We start from the raw sequence: 23,180 nt of genomic DNA, 5'->3' as shown, positions 1-23,180 counted from the left end.
AGCACCAGGTCTGGGTGCTTGTATTGGAGCATCATGGAGTTCAGCTTTTTGTTACTTGAGGTCTTCACTTTCCAGTCAACAACACACTTGGTTCTTTCTTATGATTGTGATAAAAACTTAAACCCTTATTTCCTATTTAGCTTGATTATGGCTACAAAGTACAAATTTTTTGTCATGCTACCTGACTTTGCTGCAGTGGTTGGGGTTTTAAGCAGAAACAAGTTATTTGCTCCACTCAGCATCCACAGTCTTAGATTCCATTTGTACAACAGGACATATTTTGGTGTATCTGAACTCAACCTTATATTGACCAAGACTTCCAAGACATTTTCTGTTTCCTAGAAGATTTCCAAGAGTATTTCAAAATAGGTCATCATTTTCCCTACACCTTCATTTTTAACCTGTGAAAATTCCCATTTTTTCCTGTTGAATTATGTTATATTTTATAGAAATGAGGCATCTCATTAGACTTGTGGAATTGTCACTACTTGTCACAGGCATCCTACCTGTGCTCAGTGCAACTGCTTTACCTGTCAACAGTTTAAGCTCATCTCTAATGCCTTGGCAGGTATTTGAGTTTTGTTAGACACTTGCTGAGTCTCTTTGCAAAGAACTTAGCTATCCCAAATAGCTGCTAGGTATCTAGCAATTTCCACCCCCACCTTGTTAAAACCAAATAATCATTTAAGCTGGAAAAGACCTCCAAGCATTGAGTCCCAACTTTTGATCAATCCCCACCTTGTCAAGCAGAACAGAGCACTGAATGTCATGTTCCAGTTGTTCCTTGTAGATCTCCAGGGATGAGGACTCCACTACCTCTCTGTACAATCTGCAGCAAATGGACTTCCATTCCAAACAGAATTCCAAAAGTCTATTCTTGGATCTCTCTCCCACATCCCTGACTCTTCCATGGGGATCCCCCAGCCTGGCTGCTGTGGTGATGGTCTAGGAAATACCAGGATCATCAAGTCCAACTTTTAGCCCTCCAAAGAACACCACGTGCCTGAGTGCATTGTCCAGACACTTCTTGAACTCTCTCAGGCTTGGGAGTCACGATTTAGCCTGTAGGCACCTCCCATAATCATCCAAATATATCCTGTACTCTTAGTGCAAAGATTTGTAGGTGAATATTGTATGAGGTGCTAAAACGAGGCGTGATGCAAGAGGGACCAGAGGTAATTACTCTAACTCATATTCACACAGTGCTTTGAGCTGGAGAATGGCAGGAAGGGTGGAAGGAAGCAAGGAGAGCCTCAGAAAGGAAAGGTGAGATGCTCACACCGTGATTAGGATCGATGCACTGCTGACAGTCTGAGCAACAGCTGCTAAATGTAGGAGGCACTTGAAAGAGGCTCCCTGTTTTGTTACACATGGAGGTCGATAGGTTATTTGGGCTGGAAACACCGCACATTTCAATTCCCCAGCCCGGCCGCCGCTCTCCCTCAGCCCCTGCCCCTCACGGGCGCCGCCAACATGGCGGCGGGTCCCGTCACGTGCGCGGCGGCACCCGCGCCCCGCGCGCGCGCGGCACCTCCCCCGTGAGGGAGGCGAGAAAATGGCGGCGGCGGCGGCGGCGCCTTGAGCGGCGCGTCCCAGGCGAGTGTCCCGGCGGGGAGCGCGGAGCGCGGGCAGCGGCAGCCGCGGGGCCCCGGCCGGGCCGCGGGGGCGGGGAACCCGCGCCCTGACCGCGCCCCGGCTCCGGGCCGGCCCCTCCCGCCCGCCTGCCTTCGCTCTCCTGAGGGGGCGGTGGCGGGGCCGGGCTGGGCGAGGCGGGGGCTGAGGGTGGGTCAGCCCGGCCTGGCTGGGGGGCGGCCGCTGAGGGGGCACCGCGGCCCCTCGGTGCGGGGCCGATACTCCGCATGCCGTGCGGTGTATTCCCACAGAGCATACCTGCGTTATTAGTATTATTATTATTTTATTCATATTTCGGAGCCCTCTGTCAAAATACCGGAATGCCTGTAGGGGTTAGGCTTGGAGGAAAATTTTTATTTAGTTTTCTTTGTGGTTTGTCCCCTTGAAGTTGCAGGGAAAGGTTGTAAATTGGAAAAAAAAAAAAAAAAAGAAAAAAAATAAACCATGTGGTTGTGAATGGTTGCGGTTGTGGATGTGGGTTGTCAGCAGGGTTTGTTATTACCATGGCATTTACCAAAACTTTCCAAAACATGAGTAATGACATACATGTGTACTGCGAGGATAGTTTGTTAATTGGTATAGAATAGCAGATATTTTTTTTACTTAAGGTGGTTGCTTTCACCGAGAAAAATATAAAGAAACAAAACTTTGGAAAATCTATCTTATGCACAATGTAACTTCAAGTTATGTGGCATCTTGTACTTTTACTGCTTGAATAAATACCTATTTTCAATATAGTTTTCTGTTGTACTTTGTATTTTGGGCTCACTTAAAAGCATAGTGGTTGTTTCATGTCAGTGGTTTTAAAAACTTTGTGTTAGGGAGATTGTTTTGAGTTAAAATTTCCCAGGGAACATCATTGCAAGTTCTAAATCATTTAATAAAAATAATTTTCTTACAAGTTAGGATCTGATTCCTGTGTGAGGTGAGGTGTCAGAGGAGAGATGGAGATGCTGAGCAAAACTTTAGGAGCTCCTTACTGTACATCATTTTTTTCATTGTACATCCTTTGTGAGAACAACCTGAGCAATGACATTATTATTTTGGAAATAATTTTGAGCGAAAGGATTAACAGTCTCATGGAATAAACTTGTGATGGAATAGTTAGTAAACGGGATATGTTGCACATCTTGCTTATAACACACCAAAAACATGGCCAAGAATGAAGGAAATGAGACATCTGATGTTGTTTTAAACTACTTTAACTGGTTGCATAACTCTGCAAAAACTAGCTAAACAAGTTGCAGGTGTAAATATTTTGAGGAGGTTTAATGTCCACTGGAGGAGACAGGATTTTTTTAAGACAGTTTTCATTCTTTGAAATTAATATAAAGTGGTTTTAGGTTTTATTGCAGTTGGCATGGGAACCCACGTGTGTTAACTTGTGCCCTGATGTGGGACACAAGTGCCATCAGCAACGCACAACAGACCCACATTTTTAACAACAAATCTTTTCAGTTCTAATAGCAGAGATCTCTGCCTTTAAAGTATCCTTGATTACCAGGAATTTTCTTTAATGACAAGTGTCCAGTACCAGGGTAGGCAAGAGGTCTTTATGTGACCCTGTATGTGTTACAGCTTAGTTGTTGCAGGTCCCCAGGAACTGCAGCATCATGTGCAGCCCTCTGCTTGCAGAGTGGTTGTGTTTTGGGAGGTGAGAGTGGCTGCCTGGCATTGTCCCGTTCTGCTTCCAGCTGTGTGAGTTGAAACTCCTGATTCTATTCCCATTTGATGCAGCATCCAATGGGTGGTTTGTTAAGAACTTGGCAGAGCTGCTTTTTTTCTAGTACATTGCAGTTCACTCTGATTATTTCTCTGAGCCCCTCTTTATGGTGAGTAGGAAACACATTTTCTCAACCCTCCCTGTTTTTGGCATCCTTTGGAAAGCAATAAACAGCTACTATGTGATTTCCTGTTAATCATAATACAAAGACTGAAAAAGAAACTGCAGTAAACACCCCCATAACATATATTGAGGTTTGTGATTCATTTCAGTTATAAAGATGACATTTTGTGCTGTGCAGCAGAGGGAAGTCTCATAAGACTGGGGAGAATCATTTGAGGTGCTTAAATAGGTAGTTTCTTCCTTGGTTCCTGCTGTATTGTGTTAGGTATTGGTGCTAAAAGGATTTTTTCCTGTATCCTTTCCCTCTCTCCCCAGACAGAGCATTTCACTGGTGATTTTTGCCAAGAGCAGGTTTTGTTCAGTGTCCGAGGTCAGCCAAGGTTTTCAGTCCTGGGCTGTGGGGTGAGGGAGGTGGTATTGGTCCTATGTAGTGTCTGGAAATCTCTGATGTATTCCTAAATTGGTTCTTTATTGCTACTTTTGATGGATCTGAGAAGATTATAACTAGATCTCTCAAGAGACTGCATCAAGTAATAGCAAATGCTGAACTAGGATTAGATATTAAGAAGACATTCTTTGCTATAGGCTTGATGAGGCCCTGGCACAGGTTGCCCATAGAGGTTGTGGCTGCCACCTCTGTGCAAGTGTTCAAGGCCAGGTTGGATGGGGCTTGAAGCATTGAAAGGTGACCCTGCCATGGCAGGGGTGGCACGAGATGTTCTTTATGGTCCCTCCGACCGAAACCATTCTGGGATTCTGTGAAATTTACCTTTTGAAAATTGTCCCTTTTTCTATCTCAGCAAAACATTTTTTTTTGCATTAAAAGCAGCATGTTCTGGCCTTGCTTTTGAACCAGTTCTGTGTCACTCCTGCCAGGCTGGACGATCGCTGCTCCGCTATGGAGAATGAAGCCAACACTACGACATGTTCTGCATCCAGCACGACCGTCACCAGCAGCTCCACCTCCCGCACGCCGCTGCCGCAGATCTCCGTCTACAGCGGCTCTGACAGACATGCTGTGCAGGTACTGGGCTCTGGGGGCTTCTCCCTGTCCTGTGCACAGCTCTGGACACAGGCATTGTGCAGTACTTTACACAGGATTAACTTTTCATTCTTCATTGCTCTTGTCTTTCTCAATAGCTGGCTGGCTGGTTTTTAGGAGATGTTTACTGGGTGTTTACTCAGACCACTTAAGGATAGCTCAGGGTAGGGTAGGCCTGTCTCCCAAATATGGGAGGGGGAAATGCTAGGGTAGAAAGTTTGGTTTGTTCACCATTTGCTGGGGCTGCAGTTCATTAACCCAAACCTTTGTAAAATAAAGCTGTTTGTTTGACCAACGTTGACTAGAGACATCCAAGGTATTTGAGTAGGTGTAAGTGCTGCTTGGGATCCAGCACTCTCTAGGTGTTGTTGAAATTAGGTCTCCTTGAACTCTGTACATTTGTTGTGTTTGATAATTGGGTTTCTCACACACTGATCTCTCAAAAAGCAGAACATGATGTAGGATGTGTTGACAAGCAGCTGAGAGGCTGGAGTGATGTGTTGGGGATGATGCTGTATTGTCAGGCTGTCCTTGGGAATGTGAATATTTTAATGTTGACAGTACTCTGTGACTTGGTCAAGAACAGTGAGGGAGCAAGTTCAGCATTACATAATCGATGTGAAAAAATTTATTTGGTTTTATTTCCTTGTAAGGGTGAACTTCAACATCATGTCAGCATGGTGAGTGCTTTGCTATTGTAATTAATTACCTACTGATTCATCACAGGTTATTCAGCAGGCCTTGCATCGTCCTCCTAGCTCAGCTGCTCAGTACCTCCAGCAGATGTATGCAGCCCAACAGCAGCATCTAATGCTGCAGACTGCTGCTCTGCAGCAGCAGCACTTAAGCAGTACCCAATTTCAGAGTCTGGCAACTGTTCCACAGGTGAGAGTGAAGATTGCTGAAAAAGAATTGTGTATTATCTAGAGCAGGGCTACAGTCGTTGTAAAACATAATAACAGCTTAAGTGCCTGAGCTTAATGCCTTGTGATAATTCACTGTTATATTTTAATTATGTTGTTATTTTAAATTGTATCATCCTCCAAACTGTTTGGAGGATTTTGTCCAGTGGTGTAGATGCTCCAGTAGGCAACCATTCCATGCTTTATTGCATACATTATAATGCATCATGTAAATCATCAAAATAAAAGTAATAAAATAAATATTAAAAATAGGCTTCTTCAATCTTCATCCCATGATTTTTCTCTAAAAGTTGGTGGGGGGAGCAATGTATGGCATTGTATCCAAGTGAAATAAAAAATAATGAACATCTGGCATCTTAGTGTGTTTTGCCTCACATCTGGCTGCATTACGAGTAATGACAAAATTAAATTTCAACCCTGAGTGTGAAAATGTAGGAGGTAAATGACATTTCATATCTGAAACACAGCTTTTAACATCAGTGATCACTGGAGGAGACCCATTTTGAATTAAAGCAGTGACAAGATTTCCTTTGACCTCAGTTGGACTTGGATAGAGAATTTGATCTTGCAGAGAGAGGTAGTTGTTAATAATTTTACACAGGGAAATGGTAAATGGAGTTAAAGATCTCAGGGATATGTCTGTTTGGTCTCAGAACTGGACTGACTCATTTTTGCTCCTGGCTTTTTCTTCTATACCTTTTTCATTAGACTGTGGTAATATGTTCATATGTTTTTGGAGTTTTTTTTGTGATGGATTTCTATGTGGATATACAGTTACTGAGACAGAGCAAACAAAATCAGGTTGGGAAAGACTGAGAAGTTTTCATTCTTTTTGTACAGAAACCTAAATCCCTGTCCCTGTTACTTATCTGTAGGGCTGGAATAGCATCCTGTGATAAACACTAGATGTGCATACATAAGTTATCATTCCAAAATATGAGCCTGTTCCTTAAAGCATTTATAAAGTTGTTTTTTTTTTTTTAGAAGATTCTAATCACAACAAAATTAAGACATTTTAATAATGACAGTTTTTTTATGATATCACATTTTAAGTTCAGAGCACCATAGGTAGTGAGGTGATCACTTAGCTGCATCATTAGCAGTTTGGCAGACTTTAGCTCTGATCATTTTTCTTCAAGTCTTAATCTGAAAGAATTAGATGCCTAGAATTTGGTAGGACTTCAAGGAATTTAGCACCTTTCAGGTACCATTCCATAGTGCAGAGTGCACTTTGCTGAAAACTATTTCCACTGAATAAAGCACCTCACTGTTAACTCAGAGAAAGGTAGAGAGGGCTGTTTCTGATGGTTTATGCAATAAAATGAACATCACTTAAGCACTTTCTGATTTCACTATTTGACAAATATTCTTGCTATTTAGGCAAGCCTGTCAGGTGGGAGGCAATGTACTTCCCCCACTGGGAGTGTCACTCAGCAGTCAAGCATGTCGCAGACCTCGGTACGTAACTGCACCAAGCCCTCCCTCCATTCCCAACCCTGCTTGGTTGTTATATGGCTTCAGGGAAAACCAGAAAATATTAATGGCTTTTCAGTTTGTATTGTTAAAATTAATGCTACAGACACAGTGAACAGAAGTGTGGTGGCTCTGTAGTAAGTGCTGGGTGCTGTGTGTGATTGGTGGTGGCCAGTGTTGGCTTCCCCAGTCCCAGACCCCTCTTTGGTGCTCTGAGGGGCCACTGCTTACTCCACAAGCACCAGTGGCTGTTCAAACTCCTGCAGAAATCACTCCCTGAGCTCTCATCTCTTACATGATTTCTTATTGGATTTTCTACATTAGTTTCTTAATGCAGAGCTCTACTGTAGGTAGAAATCATAACTGTGTATCAGGGATTAAATAGCACTAAATCTAAAGAATCCAAGTCAATGCTCACATATATCTAATAAACTGATTAAATGTTTATAGCATTCATTCTTATCATCTTCTGTCATTCATCTTTTTTGCAGTTTCACTACCCATATTCTAGGCATGTGCTCAGGTTTCAGTTGTGAGCAGCTTTGTGTTCAGTTCATGCTGTATTTCTTTAAGTGCCATTGTCAGGCATGCACAGTCTCTTCTGTACAGTTTTAGAGTTGTCTGAAGTAGGATTTGTTAGTCCTACAGACATCCTGCTTATTAATCACACCCTCAAGCTGTTCATGAGTCCAGTGCATAGCTTCAGTGATTTAACTGTGTATTTTTTTAAGCTCTCATAGCTTGGCTTGGCTTACAGCTGTTAGAAGTAAACCCATTTATTCATTAAATTTTGGAGGGAAAGTCTATTAAGATGTCTGATGTTAAACTAACAAAATAATTGGGCTGGGGTTTTCCAAGGAAATCTTTTAAGCAAGTGATGAAAAAGAGCTGGGCACTTAACTCTGTTAGACTGGTTAGAGAAAAAAAGAAAAAGCAAAGACACAACAGCTTCTCTTTTTAAGAAGATGCTAAAGAGTGATTCTTGAGGAGCATTTAATATGAAATTGGAGAAGGTTTTAGTCTTCAGTCATTTTCAGTGTGCATATGTGAAATGAGGATTGAAAGTTCATAAGTGGTGGTACAAAGAAGTGTCCTGATCAGGTTGCATAATAGAAGATACTAGTCCAGGCAGTTAATATAAATATTTAAAGATCTTTAATATAAAAGTTCAGGTGTTTTTCTTAAAATATTGAAATATCATTCTGCATACTCAGTAAAGGTGTATTTCTATTAGGCGTATTTTTCAGATGTCATTGTTTATACTTGTAACTGCTTATTATTATTTACTGCAAAGTGGTTGCTTGCAGTTTAAGAATAAAAACATGCAATCTTGCCAATTTCGTGATAATTGGCTCAATATATTTTTGATATCTTCACAGTTCAGAGATTCCAACTGCCCCTGCCATTTTTGTCAAAGGCTTTCTGGCTTTTAGACCCTAGGGTGATGGAATTTCCATGACAGAAGCAATATTTTTGTTTCCTTAGATTAACCTCTCCACCTCTCCTACACCTGCACAGATAATAAGCCGTTCTCAGACCTCCAACACCACCAGCAGCAGCATCACCCAACAGACCATGTTGCTGGGCAGCACCTCTCCCACCCTGAGTGCAAGCCAGGCTCAAATGTATCTACGAGCTCAGATGGTAAGTTTTGGTTACAGTTCTTGCAAAGTTTGGCTTTGGTCTGTCCCTGTTGGAAGATCTAAGCTCTTTTTCTTAAATTTAGTGGATATTGGACTGCTCTTCTTTTTCCCACTAATTAGTAGTATTGAAGGAAAGTCCTCTTAAGTGCTTGTATGAAAGTTCATAATGTGTTTATTTCGAAGATTTTTCTCAATATGCAGAACAAATATGTTATTATATATTGTTTACATTATTATCTTCTATTTTCTTTGTTTCTTTTTTCTCTATTATTTTCTTTGTTTACTAAAATTACCATGATAAATAGTTCTTCAAATAAATCTAAAAGTAAAAAAGTATATCTTAGAAGCTGTACATCAGTATGTGTAAGTTATGTATCTCTTTAAGTTACTGCATTTTTCCCACAGATTTTAAAAATTTCAATCTGTTACCATGTATTTTTTTATTGCTTAACAGCTTATTTTTACTCCTGCGACCACTGTGGCTGCTGTCCAGTCTGACATTCCTGTTGTCTCCTCATCCTCCTCATCTTCTTGTCAGTCTGCAGCTACTCAGGTGAGCTTGTGTAAACTTACTAAAAGTCTGCTCCATCAAGTGTGACAAAACTGAAAAGTAAGGAATTGTTGTGCTTTGGTTTTTCTTGCTTTACTTTCACCCCAGACCAGAGAGAAGATGAGCTGCTGGGGTGTGTCTGCCAAACTCCAGCTGAGTCACCTTACCTGAGAGGGTGTGCTGAAGGGTTTGTCCTCACTGGGACAGGATGGCAGAAAATGCCACCTGCATGCCAGGGAGGAAGCAAGCACTGTTGTCTTGGGTTTGAATGTGCCCTGTGGTGACACAGAGCTGTGGGATGTGAAATGTAAACTGGCTGTTCATTACAGGTACTAACTGTTGAGTGAGGGAGGGATTATGTAATCAACACAGGGAATGGTGATAATAATTAGTCCTCTTTTTCATGCACAGGATGATGTAAATGAGTGCTACGAGGGTAAGCATTATTCTTGAAAATGAAATTTTAGCTCAGCACGTAGGATTGGAGATCTGGGATCATTATATAAAGAATCTGGGTGTGGTATAACAGACTTAAGTGAAAATGATCCCTGACTGATTTACATTTCAGAAAGCAAACCTTTTGCCTTTTATTTCATGTGATATTGGAGGTGTCATGATGAGAAGGGAGGTTAATATTGGTTAATTTGGAGGTTAATATAGAAACAAAGGTCTCAGTTTTGTTAGCACACAGATAGCAGAGAACAGTCTGGTCCCGCTGACCACCCAAGGCTCTGGTTTATGTTGATGTCTGGAAGCTCAGTCCCAGACCCCTGTACTTTTGCAGTGTCTGTAAAAGTAAAATTGCCTTTGGATAAGATGCCATGTGTCACTTACTTTGAAGGCACAGTAAAAGAGAAAAATGAAAGTTTTAATTCAAACTGATTAACAATTTCCATTGCTTTAAAAAATACAATAAGGGAAAAAAAATACTTTCATATTTATCACTGAAGTGATAAAGATCCCTATCTTTTTCTAAATTTTAAGGCTTTAAAGATACTCTGATATGCAGATTTTTAGCCTCTTGTTATCACATGGGATGAGAAGCATTACAAAATGAGGGGGTTTTTTTTGCTGGTTTTGCCTGATATTTATCACAGCTATTTATCAAGTTTGGGTTTTTCCATGTTTTGCTCGTTCCCCAGGTTCAGAACTTGACGCTGCGCAGTCAGAAGCTGGGTGTGTTGTCAAGTTCCCAGAATGGCCCACCAAAGAGCAGCAGTCAAAGTCAGTCCCTGTGCCCCAGCAAGGCTGCCAGCAGCTCCAAGGGCAGCCAGGCAGAGCCCTCAGAAAGCAATAGGAAAGGAGAGAGCCCCGCTCCAGAGTGCCGGAGCACGCCGGCCACACGGACATCCAGCATACACCACTTAGTTACACCAGGTGGGAGCAATGTGCACCTACAGCAAACTCATTTGTATGGCACGCTTCTGCCAGAGTTCAGTGCTCTCTGACTGTCTTATTGTAGATATTCCACATGAACAGAGTTCAAGTTTTATTAGTAAATTCACTTATTTGCTGGTATTGGATGTTGCACAGGATTTTGATTAAGCAGAGGGAGAAATGTTCTTAAATCACGTTACAAGCACAATATAGCAACTGCAATACCCTGTTGAGACATAGCACAAACATGATTCTCGTTCCTGGTCTTTCTGTATGTTCAGTGTTAGGACATGCCATCCATCCCTGGGCAGTAAAATGTGGGCTGAAACCACCTCAAGCCTCTTGCTCCCATCTAAATCCATTTTATTGGTGGTTTGTTTCTGTTTTCTGTGTTGTTCTGTGTCATGAGAATGTTCTTATATCAAGTATTTTTATAAACTCATCGGTAACAATGCTCAGAATTTTAGTATTTTGTATTGAGATAAATCAAAATAGCCTGCACCTGGTTAGAGAAGCACTTACACTGCATGCAGCATATTTGCATATTAGCTTTCTTATTTTGAAAAAGTGATGGTAGTCTAGACAATTGGTCTGAATTCTGTAGAATGTAGCTTGGCTTAATGAGAGCTTTCAGAGAAAGAGTGGGACTTGGAGGCACACATTCTGGAGGTATTGAACCCTAAGGCTCTCAAAACTCACATTGGTAAGAAAAAACCCCACCCTTAGCAGCAGAACAAATAAAAAAACCTACATAAATGAGTTATTTCTCAAGTGGACAAGACAAAGGAAGAAGAGATTTGCGTGTGGAGGAAAATACATGTGTGTGCTCTGAGTAATAACTGGTGAGTCACTGGTTCACTTGAAGGTGATGTGATTTCTCTGGAAGCTGCACTATTTTTAGGTTTGTGCCTCTCAGTTGCTGTGTTCAAACTCAGGCAAACACTTTCAATGGTTTAAATTTATACTAAACTCCTGGAATTTTATTTAGTCTCTTAACACAGTGTTATCTAAAGTTCAACTCAACAGTTATCTGCAAATCCTGTTGTGCTTATTGCTTCTCTTCCATTCTGTTTCAAAGCAAAGGTTAAATCCATTTGAAGTTGTGTGAAATTCTTAAATAAGGCTGGATCAGCAATAATCTTGGACCTAACGGCAAAAAAAAAGTTTAGATACTTCTTTATAGAAAGTACATATATATAAAAAGCATGGCTATATTCATTTATTCATTGCTGCATTTTGCTTTGGAAATTGAAATACTCCCCTAGTAAATTGTTCTTGTGTTGTGTGTGCTGTCAAAGAAGATATTTTTAAACAGCAATTGGAAGTGTTAAAAAAATCATGCTGATCTTTAAACTGATAATTTTTGAGGTATTTTATAATATTTTCAGAACTTGAATAAATAAACACTAATTGTCACTTTTTCCCCCTTCTCTCACAGCTTCATATTCTCCATTGCAACCTCATTCTCTAGTAAAACATCAGCAGATCCCACTTCATTCGCCGACTCCAAAGATTTCCCATCATCAGCTGATCCTGCAGCAGCAGCAGCAGCAAGTCCAGCCGATCGCCCTCCAGACTCCCCCGGGCCAGGAGCCGCCTCCATCGCAGCACTGCCTGCCCCTCCCGAGCCACGCGCTGCCCCCGGCTCCCAGCAGCGTCCCGACCCACTGCTCCCCCATCCACATCCATCCTCCGCCTCTCGCGCTCTCTCCCACCCCATCCCAGTCAGCTCAGCAGTCCGTGGTGGTGTCCCCCCCGCCGTCCCACTCCCCGAGTCAGTCACCCACCATCATTATTCACCCCCAAGCCCTTATCCAGTCGCAGGCCAGCTCGCTGGTGCCGGCGGCTCTGCAGCCCGAGCCGGCCGCTCCCCAGGCGGCCGCTGCCACCCCCGTGCGGCCGTCGCAGGGGCTCAGCCTCCCGCCGCACCTGCCGCTCCCTCCCTCGCCCGCCGTGCACATCGGGGCCGTGGAGCCGCCCAGCTTGGTTTCCCCGGGCCAGCAGCTCGTGTCCTCCACGCCACACCAGCAGTATCCAGCCGTGCAATCCGCTCCCATCCCTCTGGCAGCTCCACCTCAGCTCTCGGCATCCTCAACCCAGATTCAACCGCTGCCCCTGCAGTCTGTGCAGTCTTTGCAAGTGCAGCCTGAAATTCTGTCCCAGGGCCAGGTTTTGGTTCAAAACACTTTGGTTTCTGGGGAAGAACTTCCTGCTGCAGAGGCTTTGGTCCAGCTGCCATTTCAAACTCTACCACCACCACAGACCGTCGCAGTAAATCTGCAGGTGCAGCCATCGGTTCCGATTGAAACTCCAGCGGTGAGTGGTAACATTGCATCCTTTATTCTTCCCCCGGGCTTCTCCAGAGCTGTGACTCTGGCCCATTGCCTTCCAAGGGACCTAACTCGGGTGCTAGTCAGAGGACAAGAAACATACTGATTACAGAACTGAGTTTTAAGAAAACAATAGATGTTTTTCTTCTATTTTATGTTTTACTTTGGGTTTTTTTTGCTGGCTTTTTGTAATGGGTCATCAGTCAAGAATATCAATCAGGAATCATGAAAGTGTAAATCTAAGATCTAAAATCTTGTTTCTCAGTGAAATTACAATGTATGTGAAGTAGGAAAAAGTAAGTAAATACGTGACAATGCTTACATAAAGAATTTTGGTAAATGTGACATGAGGACTTCAAACTTTTACCTCAGTACAAATAGATTTTGATTAGGGGAACTATCTATACTAGTTAGAAGGTCCATGTCAAGTTATTACAATGATAGATGATACATAAGATGATAGGTTTCTGGATTATTACTTATGTACTAATATTAAAAATATCCCTTTCATAAAAGAATAGGGGAATTTTGATGCTGTTTTGGCAGTTTCCCATCACCATCATTTCATTTGGTTCAGTGTTTGTCTCAGATGTTTGCAGTTTGTAATTGAAGGTTTTGCCTTCAATCACTGGATTAAAATGATGTACAGGAAAATAAAATAATATGCAAATCTGACTGATTAAGATGGCATTGCTGGGTATTGGTGGTAAAATGCTAGTGAGATTAAGTTGAGCAAAAGAATCAGCAGCTCTTGTAGGCTTTTTTGAGGCTATCAACAGGTTAAGGAAGGAGGTGTGCTGTTCATTTCTAATATATTTTAAAGGGTAGTACTCTTGACTCTGTGTCCTGATTTCTGGATCTTAAAATCTCATATAACCACTAATGCTTGATAGTCTTGGTGTACTCTTCTGAAATACTCAGCTTGATTACACTGCTGTATGAGACAGAACAATTTGCAGACTTGTCATTAAACATGCATTTTGCAGATGTATTTAAATAACATCAAATATATGTGTAAATAAGAATAACAGTAAACCATACACATAAGATATTAAAAAACTCAAGTTCTCTGTTTGATTGGAGAACTGTGCTTCTTTAATCATTGCTGTTTGTAACAAAATACTTTAATTTTACTGTCATAGATATTGTGATGTCCTCAGAGTTCATTGTTTGGTATGCATTTTGGGAACTAGTATTTTATTAAAAGATTAACATATTTGAACTGGTAATTTATTTTTAAATCTGTATTTATGCAACTCTTTTAAGGTGTTAAGATAGAATGGAAATCTCTCTAAAGCAATAGTTTGTTGGATGCAGATTTGCCAAGTGGAGAATGTGTGTGAAGGGGAGATGCCCGAGGACTCAGATTGTGTCCACATGGCAAGAACACCTACACCACCCACCTTGTCCCCACCAGCCATAACCCTGGGCCATGGAGAGGCTCTTAATTCAGAAGATCCTTTGTCAGGTGAGGACAAATGCCAAGCTAAGGTAGCTTTTGGTTTTGTGATTTGTGTAAGTAATTAATGGCCAACTATGTTTGTAGTTAGCAGGTACTGAGTAAAGGAAAATGTTGCCTTGAGGAGGGTGTTTTTTGGAATAGTCTGTTGAGATAAACCACCTTGTTTTATAAGTGGAATCTATAAAGCCTAGGGAAGAGCCTGTGTTAGGGTTTTATGGGTCCAGATATGGGTCTTGGGAATTTATCACCTCTTACTTCCAGATTCTGAGCCAATGGTTGGACAATAGTGATAAAACATAACATGTTTTGTTATTTTTTGCAGAGCATGGGGGACTGCCTTCAGTGACATCATCAGTCAGTGCCTCAGTAATTAAATCTCCATCTGATCCTTCCCATGTCTCTATTCCACCACCTCCTCTTTTGCTTCCAGCAGCAACAACAAGGAGCAACAGCACATCTATGCCCAATAGCATTCCCAGCCTAGAAAATAAACCTCCACAGGCTATTGTTAAACCCCAGATCCTGACCCATGTCATCGAAGGCTTTGTGATTCAGGAGGGGTTGGAGCCATTCCCTGTAAGTCTAAAATTTGCTAGGAATTTTTTAATACTCATCTTTGAAATTAACTCTTTGTAAGAATGATGTTATTTGTGGCTAGTAGATAGTTAGATCTTGAATTATGTTTCAAATGTTGGTTTTGACCTTTTCTCCAGATTGGTGACTTGAGTAGTAGGCTGTATCTGGAGATAACTACAGAGAGTGGATTTAGGCTACCATTTAGAATAAATATTTTACATTTGTCTGCTTTCTAAATCCCTCAATTTAAGTGATACCTTAATTTAAACCTCAGAGCTGAGTCAGTGTTAAAATTCTAAAATGCTAGAATTTGTTGTTTCATGCACTGGCAAGCTCTTAACTGGGCAGGTGTAATTAGTGCTGTGTCTGATAAGAATTACTGTTGAGAATTTTAAATCACAAACTGACAATTTCAAACCTGCCTTACTAATTTAACATGTCTCATGTTCCCATTCCTTCATTTCTGTAGGTATAATGTGTTCTTCCTTTGTTAAATATAATTGCAAACTCTGCAGAGCAGGAGTGAGTCTTAATTTGTTTGAGAAATGAGCTTGGGCACAATCTAATTATGCTTCAATGATATGAAGTAAAAACTGATCATCTCAGTTACAACTGTTAAGTCACAAATACTGTTTTTAATTATTCACTGTTGTGAATAATGTTAATTATTCACTGTTGCTTTGCTTTTATTGCACTAGGTCAGTCGTTCATCTTTGCTGGTGGAACAGCCTGCAGAGAAGAGATTGCTGGTGGAGGGTCAGATCATGAGTGTGGTGTGTGTTGAATCAGACTTGCAGAACACAAAACATGCAGACAACTCATCAGACACAGAGATAGAGGATATGATTGCAGAAGGTTTGTAGTTTTTGTTTAAATGCTCATTTCCCCCCCTCCAGTTCTGTGTGATATGAAATGGGAATCAAACTGTGGCCTGGCCCAGAAAAAGCAAGTTATTCTGTGAACACATGTTTTTGTATAAATTCATCTAAGATTTGAAAGTTCAGAATTTTTTAGCCATTCCTGGGGCTTTTTTCCCACAGTTTGTATCCTTATTACTATTTTTGGTGATCTGCTTCAATTTAGTCTTAATGCAACTCTTTCATTCTCTTAAAATAGTTCTATTGCCTCTTCTGTATCAAAACTCTTTGCAGCAGTTATTTTGTCCTTAATTTGTTTCATTAGATGTTAATTCAGTTTTTTTTTTTTTTAGTATTAACACTATACTGTGTCTCAGACTTCAGACAGCTTGTCTGTTTTGTGGAATTATCCAAACACTCATCTTTTTGGGTTTAGTTACTGTTCCTGACAGCTGGATTTAGGTTTACATAGAGTTTGTAACCACTCATTAGATGAGCTAGTAGGAAACATCCAACATCAAGGCACAGCCACATACACACAAGTTGAATAGAGGAGATTTTCTGATTGTAAACCAGGGTATGATTGTGTGTATGGGAGAAACACCCTTCAAATACCCTTCTCAATGTTTCCAGCTCTTTGCTGCACTAGTGCTTTTCATAGAGCAGAAAAAGGGCATCTCACCTCACCAATAACAAAAAAATACTCTGAAACAATAAGATGTGAATCAGCAGATGCCATAACACTTTTCTTTATTGTACACAGCATATCTTTTTCATAGATTGAATGTTATATGTATTCAAGATTCAATGTTTTCTTCACTTTCTCAAGTCCCTTTGGTTGTAGCAGCTGCTTATTCAAAGGAAATACTTTAAAGGGTTAATTCATTATGTCATTACAGGAGAGTTTGCATTTAGACTCTGTGGAAGGCCTGGTTCTCTTAATAATCTCTTTATGAAGCAATTCATGAGGAATGTAGCCCTTCTTTTTAATTGCTTGCTGTGTTTGAGGGCAGATCTGCTCATGGCTGTCTTGAAATTCAACAAAAAAACTGATTAAGTTCATTGAATAACTTAATGGAAGGTTCATTAAGGTTCAGTTTGCTCAAGATCTTTTGTAGACAAAATGAAATCTGCTACTTGCTTAGCTTTGCATAATTGTCTGTTAATCAAAGTATTTAATTGAATGTGTTAAATATTTGCAGATCTTTTGCCTGCTTGAGGTGAAAGATGTGAACATAATTTTGTGCCATTGAAACTGACTTTATTCCTCATTCCTTCTTTAGAGGGACTGGATGAAATTGAAAATGATCTTCTGAAGTGTGAATTTTGTGGGAAAATGGGATATCCCAATAAGTTTCTGCGGTCAAAAAGATTCTGCTCCACATCCTGTGCCAAGAGGTAACTCTATGTAGATATTGCTTATTATCTGGTTAATGGATTAATCTCCCCTGGTTAAGAGAGCAAGAATTCACAGTCAACATCTGAATGCAAACTCTTCCATTATAATAACTGGAAACTTGATGTTAAGTTTTAGAAATGAGGAATGGTTTTCCATTTCTAGTTGTCAAATCCTTTTTGGCATTAGTGTGTCTGGACATGACCTTTCTCATATGTCTGCCACATTCCCATTTAAGTAGTGGGAATATGTATTTTTGATTCTTGGGACACCACCAACAAAATAATCTTAAAGAGATTTTACTCTTAACATGGGATTTTTGTCTCTATCCTCCTTTGACTGGGTAGGTATCAGCTAGGTAGAGAAAATGGAACCTGAAAATAGAATGTGATTTTAGATTTTTAGTGGACATTTCAGAGCAGAACTGTACTATGTGATAAAATGTGAAGGTATTTCTGTCATGGAAAAAAATTTAATAAGGAGAAGGACAGACATCTTCCAGGGGTAATCTGGATGTATGTGATCCCACAACAAGATGAGAGTTTTGATTAAATGGCCTCTGAAATACCTTTCTCTTGTATTTCTGTGACAGCTGTTGTTGTAATTAAACAGCATTTCTACAACACTGTGATTTTATGGTTACTTGATTGAATTCAGTCCAAAAAACCACTAGTGCATTATTGAATATATCTTACTTCTTTAGGCACAGCCTTAGTTGCACTAAGAAATTTGGGCTGTTTCCATCAGACAAGACCAGTCGTTGGAATCGGAAGTCAGATAGCCAAAGTCTTGGGCGACGCGGGCGTCGGCCGAGCGGCCCTGAGGGGGCGTCACGGGATCATTTTCTTAGACAGGTCTGTGGAATATTTGCTTCAAACTATGGCACCGCTTTGGGAATTGCAAATAAAGCCTAATACTGTAGTTACTGCGTTTTTCCAGCTTCCAATTACTTATCCATCTGCAGAAGAAGATCTGGCTCCTCATGAGGACGCGGTCCCGACGGCCATGACCACGCGCCTGCGGAGGCAGAGCGAGAGGGAGCGGGAGCTGCGGGAGCTGAGGATGAGGAAGATGCCAGAGAGCATCGACCTCTTGCCAGTGGTGCAGACTGACCCCTCAGTATGGACTGTCGATGAAGTTTGGGCCTTTATACATTCTCTGCCTGGTATGGAAGGGGCAATAACTTGTTCTCTGTTGGATTTAATAGTGAAGTTCCTTGCTTTACAGCAGTGCTCTGATGAGGAGGTGGTGTGGTAACAGCAGCAGTGTTAGCTGGTGATAGAGACTGGAATGTGATTTGTTTCCTCTTGCTTGTTCCTTCAGCACAAATCCCGTGTTGATAGAACTAGTCCCACTTCTGCTGTTGCATCCCAGCTGATGGAGATTAGAGCTGTTCCTTCCTTCAGTCTGACTTCTCTCAAGAGGTCAGTAGAGAGATCAGACACACTTCCTCCCTGTTACACTGCTTTCTTCTCTTCCCTCCTCACTTGTTCCTTCTTCTCTTCCTTCCTCCCTTGCTGCTTATTTAATAGAAAAAGCAAGAGCAGTGTTACTTCCCTTGATACAACTGAAAAGTTTGAAAGACCTGTCATGATACAAGTCATTAAAAAAGAATACGCAAGTTTCTGCTAAAAAGTTAAAATTTATTTTGCATAGCTTTGCTCAGAGATCTTCTGCTTAGAAACTCTGCATACTGCTAGTCTCAGTTTTTTCTCAGAAAAAAATAATCTGGTTTATCCTTGTTCACAAACCTTTCCTTTAGCTCGTTATTCACAGTTACCTTTATGTCATCTTCAGGTTATTTGAAATCTGTAATTTCCTAACTATCATAACCTTTAAATCTTCACTCCCTACCTTTTCCCAAGGATGCTATTTTATCTGATCAGACTGTAACCCCCACAGATAACAAGGCAGATCTCCACAGTAGCAGTCATACCAGAATTTTTGTTGTTTACCCATTAAAACCCGGGCTACATTTGTTCCTAATTTTGTGCTTTTTCTGGAATGTTAGTACCATTTTTTAAAATCCCATTAGACCATTAACCTCTAAGGAAAATATCTTCACTGCTAAGTCATACACATGTATTATGACAGTCTTTTTGTAGTAGGTCAGGCAAAGAATTGAGTAAGAGATGTCTGAAATCAGCAAAAGTCATCCTTGAAGTATCTTTCTTCTGATAGTTTATTGCAATTCAGTAACACTGTCTGCTTCTGAGAGCTGCAGCGATGGCTGTGGAAACAAGCAAAGCTCCCTAGGTTTGGGATGTGGTCATTCCTGTTTCTGCACTTCAGTTGTGTTATGGAGTGTAGCTCTGTCACTGCTGTTTTTAGTTACTGTTTTTATGGATTTGAGGCTCTAGTTAATTCAACAACTAATCCTAGGCTCTCAATAAATGCTGGTTTCTGTGCTAGAATAATTGAAATGCCACATAAACACAATTCACTTGCAAGTATGAAACCAAAAATTTGTTTCTTAAAATGTGGTTTCTGTTTTGAAACCATTACTTTTACAATATTTCACCAGCTGCTGTACCTGGTTTCGTTTTTTGTATTCTATAAATAAGGTGATCTTTGATTTTAAACAAACTTACACTTACTTGTATATAATGAAAATTTATTATAAGTACTCATTGCTCTCCATTTGAATGCCTAGTTTCTCAAACACTTTTTTTTTTTTAAACAAGTTCAATAGATATTTAAAGTTATATTCACAACCTGCCATAATTTTTATTGCTACATTTGGGTTTTTTGGTAATTTTGGGGTTTATTCTTTTCAGTATATTCTCAAGTCACTCTCTTGAAAAGCCATTATATCATATGCTTCCAAGATTGGTTAATGCAGGAAATAATATAGATAATTTCCATTATGGCATTTTATATTATATATCTACTCTGTGCAGACCATCTGTCATGCTGTAGGAGATGGTGATTTGTCACTGTTCCATAAAAATTAGAAACATCTGTTTTCATTTACAGCTTTCTGCAGTCTCTAGCTGAAGTCAGCTTGTGTCCTTGTCAGGCTTTTCCTGAGTTCCTCTGGAGCCTTTTGGAGAAGTCAGTGTCCAGGACACTTGCACTTTTAGTTACTTCTTCTGAGGGAAGAGACAGAACAGCTTAAGCTGAGCAGAATTGTTCTCCTTTCTTTTTTCAGTTGCAAGATAAATGGCCTTTCACATGTTTCCCACCCATTTTTTTTTGGCCAAGTTATTGCACAACAAGCAATTGCAAAAGTGCTTGAGAATATACCCAGATGTGCTTGGATGAGGGAACTGCAATACCTTCAACTTCCATCCTCTGCTTTTCCAAAAATGAATTTGATAAAAAATATTTAAGAAGTTGCATGGAAATTGCTTAAAGGAAAAAGCTGGAAACAACAAACATCCAGTTTCCTATTCCAATAGGAATATTCCTATTCCTAAATATAAGAACTTCCCCTGATCTCTCAGATTCCTTGTAAATGGTGTGGTCTGACAATCACAATGTTCAGGTCTCAAATCAGACATGCCATGATACCTTTCCCAGAAATACTCAATACTTGATTTACAGATGTTTTATCTGTTGTCAGCACTTTAATAAGAAAACCTTTATGATGATGTCAGAGCTAATTGATGCATGAAGTCTGTTTAACAAATCATTAAGAAAAAAAGTGTGCTTTATTCTTTGTGAAAAGCTAGCTTTTTCCAACCTTGAATATTGTAACCTTCACACAGTAATAATCCAAATGAATTCAGGTTTGGGTGTTGATACTTCCTTCCACATTTCCTTTCCATTTGCCTTGTACACATTTGTAAATCCATCAGGAAATTAGGCCATTTATTCTTTATGGAATTTAAATCTGAACACACAAGAAAATAAGAAATTAGTTGCTGTCATCTAGGTAGAAAAGTTCTTCACAGTAATTTCATATCTCTGTAGTCATGTACTTTTCAAAAGGGAAAATGTAAAAATTCCAGAAAATAAGCTCACTTAAGGAATAATTGAAATCAGGAATGGAAGCTGGAGCACAAATCCAAGTGTGTCTGAAAGGCTTTGAGACAGATGGAGAGACTACTGGATTGAGAACACAAATGTATTAAAAAAACCCATTAAAAACATGGCTGGGGGAAAGACACTTCAAGTAAACAACTGCCATTGAGTGCTCTCATGGATGTTATTAGAAGATATTTATCCATCTAGCAGAGCTGCCATAGAGCCAGGCATAGCTGGCTGATTCTGCTCAGCATATGTCCAGAACATCTTTGGAGGAACTTTTATTTCCACAAGGTTCTTCAGTGGAAAGGGGTCCTCAGTTACCTGGGACAGTCCAACCCATGTAGAGTCTTTTTTATATTTGTGATCTTCAGTAACCTGAGATTGGCATTTCACATTGAGAAAAGGAGTTAACATGAAAAGAAAGACCCAACCAGTTTAAATTTACAGTTGTGAAGTGAGTTACTGTGTAGAATATTCACTCTGATAACTAATGATAAATACCTTCATGAGATAGTTGTGCCAAAGCCCATGCATCAAAGCTGTCTTTCCTTAGCTCAGTGGTATAACACACAGATGGAATTAACTCCTTTTGGAAATGGTAGCTATTTGGATGTTCTCACTGCACATAACAGTATAATATAGTTGTCTTTTATAGAATTAGATAATAGTATCTTTTTATTGCTGTAAAGAACCCACTTGAATTATGTTCCTGATTGCTATTTCAGTGCTGTTTTCCCAATCTCTTCCAATGATGGGAGGTTGTTCCTCTTAATGAAATGAAAATTCTGTCTTTACTGGGACTTGAAATTCCCAATGAGTAGTTCTCCAATAAATACAGTGTAATTAGAGGCTGTAGTAAAAATTGCTTTCATATTATTTCAGAATTCCCATCATAATACTGAACTCTTGGATGTAATTTAGATTCAACAAGCTAAAGGGATGAGCACTGGAAAACATATAGCTGAGAAGCTCTGGTATGGACAAAATCATTGAATCTAAGAATGGACATTTCTAAACCAGTAATCATGTTTTTTATTGCCTTTAGGTTGTCAAGATATTGCAGATGAATTTAGAGCACAAGAAATTGATGGACAAGCTCTCCTCTTGTTGAAGGAGGATCATCTTATGAGTGCAATGAATATTAAGCTTGGACCTGCATTGAAAATCTGTGCACGTATCAATTCCTTGAAAGAATCCTAGGAGGTGAACAGGAAGGTTTAAACAAGTTTCTCAGTGACAGAACCAACAGTAATACGGCGACATCTTCACTGTGGCATGAGTGTTACTGTGATGTTTGGTTAAGTAGGTGGGGCTCTCCCCACATAAGGACTTTAAAATGTTCCTTTGATTATATCAGGAGTCCTCTGTAGTTTTCAACAACTAGTAGGTTTATAGTAAAGCCTGAGTAATGCTTTGAGTTGAAATTTTTCATGGAAAAACATGAAGTGAAATATGCTGTGATAGGTTAGATACTCTCCAACATGTACTTCATTTTATGAGTTCTGGTTAACACCCCAGTCCCCACCCCAACCTAGACACAATTTAAATTGTGTTGCTGTATTCTGAAAGATTTTTCCCACATACAGCAGTGTTTGGACTGAACTAACAGAAGTGTCCACAGGCCCTGTGGAAGCACTAGTACCAGTAAAATGCTATGCATTTAGTTGTGCTCTTTGAGTTTGTTTTAGTCTTGAGCAAATTGTTTGTAAGGGATGGGTTGGCAGCTGGTTTTCCTTGTGTAGGCTTACCTTCATCTCTGCCACTGTAGTATTTTCTTGAAGTCTGTAGAAATACTATAAACCATGTAGATGTCTCATCAAAATCCTCATGATCAGGCTACTGACACTCCTGCCAGAGGTAACTGAAGCACATGTTACTTTACTCTTTGAATGCTGCTATGCACTAAGGGGGCATTAAGTGTTAGGTTTGTAGTTTCACATGCTGCTAGTTAAGCTAGACCAGCAGTTCTCAAATGGGGGTTCAGAGTGGACCCTGAGGAAGTGTGTGAGCACTTGGGGTTCAGGTTCCCAATTGCCTGGATGTGAGGGGCTGAAAACTGCAGCCAGGACCAGCTGATGTTGAGACAAGTTTCTTTGGAGAC

The 23,180-nt window shown here is 40.3% G+C and overlaps 1 protein-coding gene across 4 annotated transcripts; it reads left to right on the top strand.

The window, feature by feature from the left end:
* The first annotated feature begins 1,136 nt into the window (after window positions 1-1,136).
* On the top strand, window positions 1,137-22,742 carry PHC3 (polyhomeotic homolog 3). 4 transcript variants are annotated; one of them, XM_079315473.1, is made up of 15 exons: window positions 1,137-1,596; window positions 4,355-4,502; window positions 5,247-5,405; window positions 6,824-6,901; window positions 8,435-8,560; window positions 9,014-9,112; window positions 10,252-10,486; window positions 11,925-12,802; window positions 14,134-14,284; window positions 14,601-14,854; window positions 15,553-15,709; window positions 16,995-17,109; window positions 17,811-17,961; window positions 18,047-18,272; window positions 22,125-22,742. In XM_079315473.1, exons 2-15 carry the CDS (start codon window positions 4,377-4,379, stop codon window positions 22,277-22,279), a joined length of 2,910 nt encoding a protein of 969 aa, XP_079171599.1. In that variant the 5' UTR covers window positions 1,137-1,596; window positions 4,355-4,376; the 3' UTR covers window positions 22,280-22,742. The 4 variants fall into 4 exon arrangements, 2 of the variants coding, with proteins under 2 accessions (XP_079171599.1, XP_079171598.1); XM_079315472.1 differs by having other exon boundaries at window positions 1,538-1,596; window positions 8,402-8,560; XR_013775507.1 differs by lacking the exon at window positions 1,137-1,596 and adding an exon at window positions 18,431-18,531 and having other exon boundaries at window positions 4,212-4,502; window positions 8,402-8,560; window positions 22,125-22,257.
* Window positions 22,743-23,180: the final 438 nt, after the last annotated feature.

The sequence above is a fragment of the Erithacus rubecula genome (genome assembly GCF_903797595.1).
Source record: "Erithacus rubecula genome assembly, chromosome: 11".
NCBI classification, from domain to species: Eukaryota; Metazoa; Chordata; class Aves; order Passeriformes; family Muscicapidae; genus Erithacus; species Erithacus rubecula.
Note: the sequence above shows the minus strand (reverse complement) of the source record. Positions and strands in the feature narration are given on the sequence as shown.